The following is a 14,009-nucleotide window of genomic DNA, read 5'->3' as shown; positions in this document are numbered from 1 at the left end:
TGCTCTATGTGTGTTACGCTTAATGTCCAACTTTGCTCTATATGTGTTACGCTTAATGTCCAACTTTGCTCCTGTCAAATATCTTAATTCGTGATTATTGTTGTTCTGGTTTGTTGTGCTTAATGTCTAACTATGCTATTGCCTATTATCTTGATTCGCAGCTATGTTCTGTTCTTTTCCTGTAATGCCCAATATCCTACTATGACAAAGTCAAATATCTTGATTCAAGATTATTTTTGTTCTATTTTTGCTGTGCGTAATGTTCAGTTATGCTACTGCCAAATATCATGATGTTGTTTTCTTGTTTGCCCTATTTATTTTAATATGCTTGATATTCATTCGTGCTTTTTTCAAATATCATTATTGTATTCCTTTGAGAGCTCTATTTCCAACTATACCACTTTCAAACTTCTCTATGCGGTTATTCTGTTAGCCCTACTTGTGCTACGCTAAGTGACCGATTACGCAACTGTCAAATTTCTCTATGCGTTTTGATATTTTTGTCCTACTTTTGTTGTGCTTACTATCCATTCCCGATATCGTTAAATACCTTGGATTGTATTACTCTGTTCGACCTACTTGTGCTACGCTAAGTGTCCGATTACGCAACTGTCAAATATCTTGATGTGTTGAAATATTTTGTCCTATTTTGTTATGCTTACTATTCATTCCTGCTGTTGTTAAATACTTTGGATTGTAGATATGCTTAACGCCCAATTATGCTTCTTTCAAGAATATTTAATCATATTTTTACTAGTTTGTTAGGCTTTAATCAGTTCATGCTAGTGTGAAACATTTTGATTGCGTTGTTTAGGTTGCTAAATTCTTATTTTGCTTAATATTCATTTATGCTCCTGCCAGATACTTTGAGTGTATCTTTTGTTTGTCCCCTTTTATGTTATGCTCCATATTCAACTATGCTTCTGTCAAATGTTTTTTTATTCGAATGTCATTATACGTTTTCGTATGTAGTGTTCCCCACATATAAGACCTTAAAGGACAGTTTTAAGCGAAGCAGACATTTTAACAAAACATTCCTGTTGTGAATTTTGAATGACCTTTACTCCAAATCCTATTAAAGCTAGTCGTTAACGTAATTCAATGTACATATAATGTGTTTGATGTGTCATATTGGCATTCCTATTTATTGTAACACCTTAAGACCCCACAATCACAAAGTATGTACATTACCATTTGTTATAGTTTGTCTGCATACCTAGAATTTAATTTATCATTTGTAAATCAACCCTAATAGCGGTTTACGTTGCGATTAATGTCTATATCACCTCCACTACCTCCTGTGTAGATAACTTGTGAAATATTTGCAAGCGAATACATTTTATGAAATGTTAGTTTGTATCTAATGTTGATACTAAAATCACAATGATGGAAAACAATGTATATGGGATATATTCATCGTTAATTCGATGCATAATTATCCATTGCACACAAAACTTTTAGAGCAAACAAATGTTCTATCTTCACCTCTGATTTCACAATGTAATCGTATTAAGACATGTAACTGTACCATCGATATTGCACATCCAGGTTTATGTTGTAACTATGCTTCAGAGGAGACTGTCACGACCTTTCGACCGGAAGTATCCACATATGGGTGTAATGGAGTCTCTGTAAGTTTGGAAGGGCGTGTCATACCCCTTAGGTCTATTCTACTACATCTATAGTACCACATAAATTGAGTGAAGTGTCAAATCCAGTTACTAATTAACCCTAACACTCTCTCTCTACTCCCTTCTCCACCTAACACCTCATCAACTCCCGTGTATGAACGTTTTTACTACTTGCATTTTTTCTTGTTTCTTACCTTCTTTTTCCAATCCAATCTCCACTTCCTGTCATGCCTTTGATAGCACTTCCAATTTCGTAAGACACCTCTTCTACAATATTCTTTATACTTCCTCTTTAAATTAACTTATCCAGCTAGAATTGGTGTCTTCCCTACTGCATCCAGTCGGCAAACTTAGTTCTGTAAGTGAACATTATAAATTCAATACCCCTGTTGATTTCAATATTACTGAATTGCTAGGATTTCTTCTTCCATCTCAGCGTTCAAAGTATTTTAAATGAGCTCGATGTATCATACACTGAAACTTGGTTAAAGAGCCAGACCCACTCCTCAACCGATATTATTTTATATAAAAAAAATGATTTTCTATTTTTCTTGAGTAGCAAAAGTTCTGACTAACCCTGTAATAAATCGCTACCGATCTAACGTAATAAATAGTTTTAAAAAAGAATTCGAAACGACACAGTGCTAATTCATAATTATGCGGGAAGTCCTGCCTTCTGACGCATGCGCAAAGAACTGTAAATTGCCGTCTTCCAACATGGCAGAAAGCGTGCAAGGGAAGCGGGAAAGCGTGTTTTGGCGGACTCTGAGGCGAAAAGAAGAAAGATGGCTGGTTTATTCTCTGTATCGCTCTCTGTTTGGCTCTCTCGTGTAGTATCGCTCTAAAATCATATTCATAAATAGTCATATCATCGAATATTCGCTTTAGATCCAATTCGCGATGTTCTATATGTTCGTGACCGTATCGTAGCCCCCATTTGAGGGCCTCTTTGCAATTAATCGTAGTTTTTCTCGTAATCTGCACGTTTTTGTGTCATATCTTAGCATTAAAAGATGTGATCAATACATACGTTAGATGATTTCTATACAGGATATATAGAGTATTGATTGCATTTATCGGTAAGATCTCTTTACAAGCGATGTCACATGGACGTACTAATCACCTCTTCCTCCATTTTTATTTTTTGTTCTGACCGCGTCTGAACGTATCACGTGACTTTTCCTCATCAACATTCATACCCTTGTGTTGATTATTGAGACTAATTCCAGCACCGATATCTCCGGTACCATTTCCATTTCAAGTTCGAAACTCTATACAAGTCTTTATTTATATATTATATATTAGTATACAACAACAATCTAGTCTATAAAATATGAAGAATATCTATCACGGAGTGGGGCTGGTTCTTTAAATGAAACTGATATCTCCTCTTCTGACATTCATATGCCAGGATTTTCTGACCCATTCTGTTACTGCAGGTCTGACATAGCTGGTGGTAGGATATCTATGTTAAAGATAATATCGCAGCCAAGCAAAGGAATGACCTAGGGCTACCTACCGTCGAGTGCGTCTGGCTTGATTGAATCCTTGGGAGGGATTCTGTACGCTACTTTCTATAGACCACCAAATTCTGTGGTGATAACTTGGTCATACATTTCTCAATTCATTGACAATGCTCTCAATACTGATATATCGAAAATTATGATTATGGGCGATTTCAATGCTAACCTTCTAGTAAACTAGCAGTCTATCCACTTACATAACCTACTTATTTCTTTTGATTTAATGCAACTTGTAAAGATTCAACGTTTTAAACCGAAGTTTCTTCTTCACTATATCAATCCACTAGATACCACTGCCCCTCTTACTGTTCTATTAAGATTGTTAAACCAGTGCAACAGTCCTTCAAGACTCTGATTCCAAATCTTGATTGCTCAAAGCTGTCGGTCCTGGTCTTGTCAATCCTTGGTTATTCAACGAAGCCTAAGATATCCTTTGTTATCCTCTAAGTTGTCTTTTTTAATAAATCCATTAACGCTAGCGTATTTCCTTCTGAATGGGATATGGCTAATGTTACATTTACAAAACGGTAACAAGTCTTTTCTAACCAATAGTAGGAAAATTAATGGAACGACGTGTGTATATAACTTCATGCTTACCCATTCCTTATTAACACCTTTCCGGTCCGGTTTTAGGCATATCGCCTCGCCAAGCACCTGCTTCTATCAATCGTAAATGATATATGTTCTTCACCTGACCAAGGCAAGGACATACGAATGGACTTTGCGACATTAGCAAAACATTCAATCGTGTTTGGCACAAAGGTCTTTTGTGTAATTTATCCAGTTTTGAAATTCGGAGTCCACTTCTGCCGTGCTTCGAACACCATCTTCTCAACAGAAAGAGTTGTTTTCGAGATTATACCTTCTAAATGTCCTATGTTAAGGCAGATGCGCCGAAAAGGCTCTATTCTTGGACCTCTTCTTTTTCTTATATTCATAAATGATATTGTGGAAAACATCAACTCCATTGTTAAATTTGCAGACGACGCATCGCTGTATGTCATTACTGATATACCGATGATAAGTGTAGAGATTTTAATTCATGATCTCAAAAATGTCCATGAATGGTCACGAGATTGGTTAGTGGATCCTACTGAAACAGTTTACTTCGGAAATGTGAGCATTATTCATTGCTAATGATGGATGGTTAGGAGTGACAGTTTTCCAGCTTATTAAAAATGCTCCAAACCATCCATCACTAGCAATGAATAATAATCACATTTCCGAAGTAACATTTCACAAACACTTTGGCGTATTTCTTTCTAATAATGGGAGTTGGAATATTCACAATAAGTACTTACGAACAAAGGTTTCGCCATATTTTACGGAAATATAAGTTTAATTTAGACCTCTCTTGCTTCAGACCTTGTATTTCTCTCTAATTCGGTCATTTTTAGAATACGGAAACATTATCTGAGACAATCTCACCCAAACACAATCCGATCTTCTGGAAAATATTCAGTTAGAAGCTGTACGCATTGACACTGGTGCAACAAGACTAAAAAATTTATATAGAAACTGGCTGGCTTCCACTTAACCGAAGACGCACACATCACAAGACAATTCAGTTTCTCAAAATGGTTCACGGACTAGTACCCCATTACTCCAAGATCTGCTTCCTGCACGTAACAATTTGACAGTCAAAACACTCGCACTGCCAACAACTTCCGTTCTTTCTCCTGTCGTACAACTTTGTAGAAAAAGTCTGTCTTGCCTTCTGTAATTGGTCCATGGAATATGCTGTCAAATCGTACCAAATGTGATCCATCAACACGTAGACTCAAAAGTCATTTGAGTGCCGCTTTTTTATTATACTGGTAGAAGAATGCATCATATTCTCCACGCCAGACTACGAATGGAATGCAGTTCCCTCAAATTCTATTTGTTTTAAATAAACCTCGCTAAGATATTTTAAACAAAGGACAATTATACCATAATTCGGCGGTTGCAGGCCCTGAATTGGTATACTGTATATTTCCATACGATGACCATTTTATATCTCCTCTCCTAGTTTCATTGCCCTAGTTTTAATGCAAGCAAAGCTATGCTTATGACAACAAAATATAGTGACAAAAGGCAATAACTTTGCAATGACGGAGCTTCGAGTCATAACATTGGTACACTGAACAATGTTTTCGTATGATCAAGTTTCGTCATCCTAGCTAAAATGCAAGTATAGTTATGTTCCAAACACGTAATTTTAACAATGGGCAGTAAGTCTGTAATTGAGGGCTTGAGAACACTGAATTTGGTACAGCCGAGCCCCGATTAGATGACAATAACCCAACCCCCGGAGAATATAATTATCAAGGCACATGCGCTCTCAGGTGACCTTATCTCACTTTGCGGCAGGGATTTAGATGTACTTTCCAGTCCAGCACTCCATCTACTCCAATCAGTGATCCGTCCCCAGCTATCTCGCTACCGTGGCTAGGCACCTGAGGCACACCCTAGGTATCTCATAACTAACATACTGCCTGTCTATCACAGGTCGTTAAGCCTGGTCTGGTGCCTGACTTATGACACCTGTTGTTATTGTTCCCTGAGATACCTTTTGTACTTTAATTTCTGACCCAAAATGTACTTTTACCATCCATTTTGTTACATACATTTCCCACCTATGTAACAAAATGGATGGTAAAAGTACCATAACTTTGGATATAGGCCAACTGGGCGCGAATGTATTCTCTTGCAAAACGGGCGTCAATACATCCCCCCCCATTGGACAAGGCATCAGAAAAACTCCCTGTTTCCATCAAGCTGTGTCAATACATCTCCCCCCATTGGACAAGGCATCAGAAAAACTCCCTGTTTCCATCAAGCTGTGGACTAAGTCATAATTTGGAAAATACTGAACGTTTGTAGATGTCCTAATTATTTCCAAGCCATTGTGACGTCGAAATTCTCTATGCCAGTTAGATCTGGCCCGCTTAATTAAATCCTGTGTCAATCTGGTGCTCACGCCATCAATCGCTAAAAAAAGTTCTGGGCCACTATTGTCTGGTTCCTTTTGGTTTGTGTGTCCAAAACTTGATCTACAGTATGGACATTTTTTGTTAGATAGTTTCCTATAACAGTCCTCACATAAGGAGTGGTTACATACGTCACATTCCCCAAAGAAAGTATCCAGTTTTGTCTCAAAGCATATGCTGCAATCCTCCATCCACAATTCCTCCCATGAACACATGGTTGTTCTGGCTTTTACGTGTTTACGAAAACAGTCCCACAGGGAGCTCCAACAGTGTCACAGTCATACATGTACAACATCTACAGTTAACTGGTACCTCCCAGTTTTACAAGGAACCTTATCTGTTCCTTACCCCAAATGATGAGATGGTAACACCCTATCCCGAAGAGATAACCACGCCTCCCGTTTTCAAACGGCATCATCCCAAGTCATCGCCATGACTTTCCAGCTACGACATCCACTATGTCCCGAATCTCCAGGTGTCCCCTGCAGCGCCTGTACCTCTGCAGCCCATAGTATATCTCATTACGCTGTGACAGTTCCTGTTACACTGTTGGAACACTTTGCTGAGCTTCTCATCAACCCTACATGTGACAATTCTCATTTTATTTTTCTGAAGGTGAAGCCGAACTTTACATGGGACAGTTGTCATTCTTGTTAATATGGCCAATTTCGCCGTCTCTCGAAATACACCACATCCAGTTCAAATCCTGGTCACGCAGCATCAAAAATAAACACGATGTTAATATCCACTATGTTACACAATGTTAATATCCATTACAAAAGCTAGTTCCTAATCAACATACAGCATCATGTCGTGGCACCAAACCTAAACACCTGTGTAAGGCAGACAAAAACTAAACACCTGCCCGTCCATATCAAAGAGTTCCGTACAAATGTTCATGGGGCAACTTGGCCAGGACCCGCTCCATCGTGGAGCAGGTCCCATACGGGACTCTGCCCGTCTCCACGTCCTACTCCCAACTCTCTAGCTACTCGATCCCGGACTCGACTACCCTTCTGCTGGCTATTGTCTTTTTATAAATAATACCCAAATACTTAATTTAAGCCTAGTCCCAATTGGACATCAATAACCCAGCCCCCGGATCATCTAATTATGAAGGCCCGTGCGACTAGGAGTACCCGTTATCAACTTCCCATCTTTGATCTACCTTATACATTGTTTCTTATCTTGTTTACTTACAAATATGTTCGCCAGCGCGAGGCATACAAAAGAGAGCATCTATCTGTCCTGATCAATCATACTGGCACGGTGCTTCACCACTTGGGTACACACCCCGCCCGTTATCAGGCGCGCATCACTACCTATCACTCACGAGATCTTTTCCTCGGTCCAGCATTAACTGACTTTTGACCTGATGTACTTTAAACTAAGATGCTACGCTCTACGATACACACCATTCCAAAATTACCATTAAACCCATTTTTTACTCATTTTGTTACACACGGAAGGTCGAGCAGACGGACAATGCGGCGACTATATGCTTATCCGACAAGTTTTAGGGAGCCATAGTATACATAGGAATTTCACATTTGTATCGTTAACATATCGCAGCAAAGTATTGTTGAAGTAAATCAATCTGTTTTCTCTTGTGTGTAGAAATAAACCACAGAATATAGACTTAACTATCTATTTTTACGCTATTTATGATATTTTACAACAGAATGATAATTTCTTCAACTTATTAACGTGTTAATGTATTGAAGTGATCTAGGATGCATGGCTGTGTGTCGCGGAACATTTTAAATTTGCCGCTTTTACGTGTATGCATGTGAACTCGAGAGTCTTCACGGTCAGCCATTGTTGTTGCGTTGTTTGTTTCTCGTGGTGCCAAACGGGACCCACAACGCCTTGCAGACGAAGTAATATCGTCGTGAGGCATCACAGTATCTATTGACCATAAAAAGGCAAGTCCTACGTCTGATCCCTAATAGCATTATTACCACATAACCTGTCTAGTGTGTAGTGAATTTGCTTATATAATTTGATCTCAAAATCGACATAAATTAATTCTAAATTAATCTATTCATAGTAGTTTGTTTTGTTAACAGATCTGTTTGTTTTTATTGCGGTCATTTTGATGCCTCATTTGCTAAATTTAATAGAAAAATAAAGATTTTATGAGGTTTATGAGTAACAATAACTGTGCTCGTTGATTACACATCATCATTTATGTATGAACGAGAAAAGTGAGCGCTGATCGGAAGGAGGTTACCATGGTTCAATTTGAAGTTATGAAATCACAGAAAATTTGATTAAAATTCATATGTCATACCAATCGTACATATCTGTCTGTCTTCCTGGTAAATGCTAACCGCTTCCTACCAATTCGGCGAGGTAGTATTCTCTGCACCTTACTTAATAGATCGTGGGACTAGCAAGCGAAAGGTCCAATGTAGACAGTGACAGAAATACTGGACCTACAATCCAGACTTAATACTCTTGAAAACCACAGGGAGAGTACTTTTCTAAAGTATGAATACTATAAATATTTTCAAAAACATTCAAGTGTTTAGAGCGCATTAACCAAGATTTATAAAACACATACAAGTGAATAGCACGTTATAATATAAATTTTACAAAAACACACAATTGAAAAGCACATCAAACATTTGAATTTCATTTCAACTAAAGGGAAATTGCGCAAGAATATATCTAAAAGAATAAAAATAATCTTGAATCTTGACTGTCTTGTACACGATCTTAGTGCAATGTTTGATAAGCAATATGCCAAATCAAATATTGTTGATTAAAACATTAGTCATAGAGAAACGTAAAGGCCGTCCTGTAACGTAAATAGATGCATACAATATCATGTGATGTACTGTTGTGTTAATGTATTGCAAACATTTTATATGCACTTGAAATTGAGTGACATCGAATGACATATGATTGTCAATTTGAACATGAATGGAACTTTAAGGAACCGTTATAACTAAAAAAAATAGACAAAGCGATCTCCTAGTCGGCGGTCACATTTACATAATTTTGCATTACACAATTGTTGGTTAACCTTTAATCCAAATTTACTTAAGAAAATGCATTAATTAGCCATCAATAGTTTGGAGATATTCGTCGTCTTTACTTTCCAGTTTTTGTCAGGAAATTGATGTTCTTCTTCCAAATACAACAAACATGACAAACTATACTGGCATGAATCAATCTATTTCACGGAGTAAGAATTTGAATTCAGAAGAAATATTAACAAACTTTAAAGAGGTTCTAATTCTAAAATTTTGTACATTCCTGATTAGTTAAAATCATGGCGTGAATAACACATTGTCAACAGTAATAATGGAGCTATGGAAAGATCAGACCATTGCCGTTCAACACAAGAAGATTTGAATTAAATTTCTCTCTGCTTTTAAAAAAAATATTTTCAAGCTACGTATAGGATAAAAGTGAAGATTAAAATATCCTTCCCTGTGTATTGATATCGAGGCTGTTGTCGTTCATGATGCTGAGAATTTGTAAAATGAAAACTGTACAAAAAATGCCAAATTATACGTCGTGTTTTCTGTTTCCTTTGTGGTTTCTGTTTGCCCTCATGTTTTTGTTTCCCTTCATGTTTTCTGTTTCTCTACTTCAATGCACATGGTGACAGTGTTTCAGATTGGGCCCGGCCATCGGCCAATGGCCGAAAAAAATGAAAATGGCCGGGAAAAAAATGAATTTGGGACATAAAGGCCGGTAGTATTTCAGGTTTTCAGACTAAATGGCTGATAAATTTTCTATTGAATAAGACATCTGACGATAAATTTCAGCAATTAATCGGTTTCTTCAAAATACTCTCATTCAAGGCCTAACGAACACAGTTCGACTGGATTCCGACCATCTATTCTCTGAATGCATGTCGTGGAAGCGCTTCTTAATCTTTCACTCGGAACACCTCGCCTAACCCTTCCAACGAAGTTTCTAAAGAAAACGACGGATGGTATTCCGAACGTTTCTATCGCGCAGACGCTTGAAATAAAAACAACATGGCGCCGAAGAAACGAAAAATACATTGAAGAGGGCCAAAAAACGTTATTTTCTTGCGGTGTTTCTCGGCCAACATCGGAACAGGACGAAACAATTATAATTACCAAACAAGAAGAAAATAAAACCACGACAGCCAGAAAATTTTAGCAAAAATGGTTACAACAATTTAAATGGCTGAGGTACGATCCCGAGAAGGACAGCATGACTTGTGACTTGTGCTTGAAATCAACACGTAATAACGTGTTCACTAAAGGATATAGCAACTTCAAAACAAGTACTCTTATAGATCATATCAAATCTAATGATCATCAAATTGCGTTGATAATGCCAGCGCTGAGATCCGACCTACAAAAGTTACAGTCAAAACAGTACATGGCTAAGGAAAAGGCAGCTCTGGTAGCACTTCGTTCTGTTTATTGGTTAGCGAGAGAGAACATTCCGCTCAGCAAGTTTCAGTCTTTCATTAAGCACCAGAAGAGTGTAGGTGTTGAAGACTTGACGGCCCTATCAGTGTCCCCGGGTGTGTCATATGAGTCTGACTATGCAGCACATGAATTCTTAAAGGCACTTTCTGATACAATTGAAGATGATACTGAAAATGCCTTACATAAATCGTCATTTGTCACAGTCCTTGCTGATGAGTCTACCGACAGAACACTCACCCATCGCTTAGTCATATACTGTCAAACTTTTGATCCTGATACTATGATTCCCACAACCCAATTTTTGACCAATATCCAGCTTGACTCTGGTACAGGAGCGGCCGTCTCAGCTGCAATTTACTCTGAATTATCAAAACGCGGTGTAGATGCAGAAAAAATAATGGGCCTTGGCACAGATGGTGCAGCAGCAATGACAGGTAAGATTAAAAATAAAAACTTAAATTTACTTTAAAAATAAATACATGTAAAGTCAATAAACACATTGTAACTTAAAGAATACCTTCATTTTTTTATAATTTGTATGTTCTTGAGGAAGTTAACTCTTAACCTTATTTTAAAGTGTACATCTTACCTGGCTTTTTTGTAAAATTAATACACATGTTCATATTTGTTCAGGGAGAGGCAAAGGTGTTACAGGTATGATGCTGCGAGAGACCCCACATCTGATTAATGTGCACTGTATTGCCCATCGCCTTGCTCTTTGTACAAGTCAAGCTGCTGAAGATATTCCGGCAATGAAAGTCTACTAAGAGATTATTACAAGCATATTCTACTACTTCAAGTACTCCACATCTAGAGTTGCTAAACCAAAACAGGTTCAGGATCTACTTGATGCCCCCCAGCTAAAGTTTAAGGAAGTGCATTCTGTTAGGTGGATGTCCTTCTATGCTGCACTTGAAGCTGTATACTGGTAATTGAATGAATGATAATTAAAATAAACACCAATATTTTCTCGCCAGTTAGTTATGACTGTTATTTTCACTTTTAAAGTACACACATTTAACTCTTCAAAAACATGGCACAGGTGTTTGGATCCACTCTTAACATACCTTGCTGGAACAGAATCTTCTGATCCTAAAGCACAGGGACTCAAGAAAAAGGTTTTTTTCATTCCAGTTACAGTTAGTGTTACTGTTTATTTTTGCATGTTGTTGATGTTCAAGTTGCAATGTTGAAATAATATTGCTACATTCACCTTGTTTTAGTAACTATAGTAACAGTTATCATGTTTATACTATGACTAAAACTCAAGTGCCACTGCGCTTAAGTCTTTATTTTGTTCAATTACTCGTCATCATGTAAATTCAGCCAAAATCAATCTTAATTAAAATTGAAACCATGTGATTGTAGCAGTATAAATATTTCAATGATATATTATTTGTCTTACTTTTTTAAAGAAATTAGTGTTTTCAAAAGTTGTATTGCTTTTGCTGTTCTTTTTTCCTGTTATTTACAATTCCATTGAATGCATAGTTCATTGTTCATTTTTTGCTTGCACATTCTATCCTTGGGTAATTTTACTTGATAAATTGATTTAAACCGTGTCCAAGATGACTCAGGACATATTTTAGCTAGTGCCTTCCGGAGCACCTGATTTCACCTCTGATTTTGATAGAGATTCATATTATCCTGTCATGTGTGTCTCCTTATTTCTTTTTGTTGTAGTATGAAGTATGCAGCCAGTAACATTTGACTTCCCCTTTATTTTAGATTGGAACGCTGAAGTTTATCTCGCTGACATACATTCTCATGGACGTCATTCCAATTGTCTCCAAGCTGAATCTCTTTTTCCAGAAGGAGTTTACTGACATTGCTATGGTCAAGGTAAGTTTTCTGCTGTATTTGAATTTGACAAATAACTAATTCATATTATTAAGTAGGTTTGTTTGCAAAATTTTTTATTGTATATTCTGTGCAGGTACAGATTGACCATACTTTGAAAGACCTGGGCCAGTTGAGGGAATATGAAGGGACATTCCAGCAGCAACTGAAGAAGGACATCCAGGGCCATACTCTGCATTATAAGGAGCTCACCATCACGAGATGCCCAGAGAAGGATATCATTTCTGTGAAACAGAAATTTATCTCAAATCTTATTGCTAACAAAGAGAAAAGGTTTGTTAATAATTATGCATGTTGATCAAAGCATTACAGTTGTGTACACTGTTAAATTAAAACAAAACTTTGTATTGTTTGATAATTTATCCCGATTTTGTTGTTCACTTCATTGTGTCGATGTCTGCCTCTGCTAGGGGAGTGTGCCTTCAGTTTATGTTGATGGCTGCATCTGCAGAGGGAATGTGCTTCCATGTTGATTCGTATATGGACTTTCCCTTTTGATTGCGCTTTGGTACTTTAGCGTTTACTTAATATGAACATTATATGTATAAATCACATCTTGGAAATCTGGACGGTTGAAAACTTAAAAAATATTTTGTACTTTTTATTATTTCATATGCAATAACTTAATGAGAAAGTTACAATATGAAAATCATATAATTAACATGAATATCAATATTATATTTGATTGCAGGTTTCCAGACACAGAACTTATCTCAGCATTTGGAATACTCTCTATGAGGCCCATTGGATTGATCTCAGGTGAGGAGTTGGAGAGTTGGGGAAATGAGCAGTTAGATGTCATTCTAGATCATTTTTGACAATCACAGACACACACCTGGACCGAGGAGAAAGAAAAGAAAACCAAATGTTCTCAACCTCTTGTAGACTCACAGGCAGCAAGGAGAGAGTGAAAGGAATTAAAAGAGTATGTCAAAGTTCAGATGTACCCAAGAGACTCCATAGTTACTTTGTGGAGACTAACCAATCAGTACCACAAGGATATGGCTCCCAACATCATAAAACTTGCCTATATGGCCATGATATGCCCAGTTAATACAGCAGGTTGTGAAAGGGGGTTTTCTGTACAAAATCAAATCCTTTCTCCACAAAGAAACAGGCTTACACCTGAAACGCCGGAAATGCTGTTGAGAGTGAAAATAAATGGGTCAGAATGTGACAGTTTTGATTATGAGAAGGCTCTTTCTGCATGGAAAAGCAGCACTATCAGGAAAATGTTTAGCTGTGACTAACTGTGTATGTGTGACTATGCTCAAATGCTGCTATAGGCTTTTTCACGAAAAAAGCCTTTCCTTGCCTGTATACTGCTATGTACAACATGTAACAAACTTGATGTACTCTACTACTGTGACTGTCTTGTGCATAAAAAAATAAATGTTTATCGTTTGACTGTGGCCTAAATGTTTTTGTTCTTTCGGACAAAATGGCCTTAGAAAATTTCAGTCTTTAGGACATCTGTCCTAAAGAAAGCTGGCCAATCTGAATCACTGATGGTGTATTAATCTATTGCATTCACAAATCTGTCGCTTTTTATTTCAAGTTTAGATCATTCTTTTCTATAGATCCCCGTTTCTGGATAGA

At 37.3% G+C, this 14,009-nt stretch overlaps 1 protein-coding gene across 1 annotated transcript; it reads left to right on the top strand.

Annotated features, from left to right (window-relative positions):
* The first annotated feature begins 10,860 nt into the window (after window positions 1-10,860).
* On the top strand, window positions 10,861-13,773 carry LOC132555845 (uncharacterized). Its single transcript, XM_060220204.1, has 5 exons — window positions 10,861-10,984; window positions 11,184-11,478; window positions 12,279-12,392; window positions 12,487-12,683; window positions 13,102-13,773. The coding sequence occupies exons 3-5, from the start codon at window positions 12,318-12,320 to the stop codon at window positions 13,226-13,228; spliced, it is 399 nt and encodes a 132-aa protein (XP_060076187.1). The 5' UTR covers window positions 10,861-10,984; window positions 11,184-11,478; window positions 12,279-12,317; the 3' UTR covers window positions 13,229-13,773.
* The last annotated feature ends 236 nt before the right edge of the window (window positions 13,774-14,009 follow it).

The sequence above is a fragment of the Ylistrum balloti genome, unplaced genomic scaffold (assembly GCF_031769215.1).
Source record: "Ylistrum balloti isolate Yb309-2 unplaced genomic scaffold, AGI_CSIRO_Ybal_v1 Utg370520, whole genome shotgun sequence".
Taxonomy (NCBI): domain Eukaryota; kingdom Metazoa; phylum Mollusca; class Bivalvia; order Pectinida; family Pectinidae; genus Ylistrum; species Ylistrum balloti.
The sequence above is the reverse complement of the archived record's forward strand: the minus strand, read 5'-3'. Positions and strand labels throughout refer to the sequence as shown.

What these genes read in the sequence shown, in the direction of transcription:
- LOC132555845 (XM_060220204.1), top strand. Translation starts at nt 12,318, where the DNA reads ATGGACGTCATTCCAATTGTCTCCAAGCTGAATCTCTTTTTCCAGAAG. An exon ending in CTGACATTGCTATGGTCAAG is followed by an intron (nt 12,393 to 12,486) that starts GTAAGTTTTCTG and finishes TATTCTGTGCAG; the next exon opens with GTACAGATTGACCATACTTT. An exon ending in ATTGCTAACAAAGAGAAAAG is followed by an intron (nt 12,684 to 13,101) that starts GTTTGTTAATAA and finishes ATTTGATTGCAG; the next exon opens with GTTTCCAGACACAGAACTTA.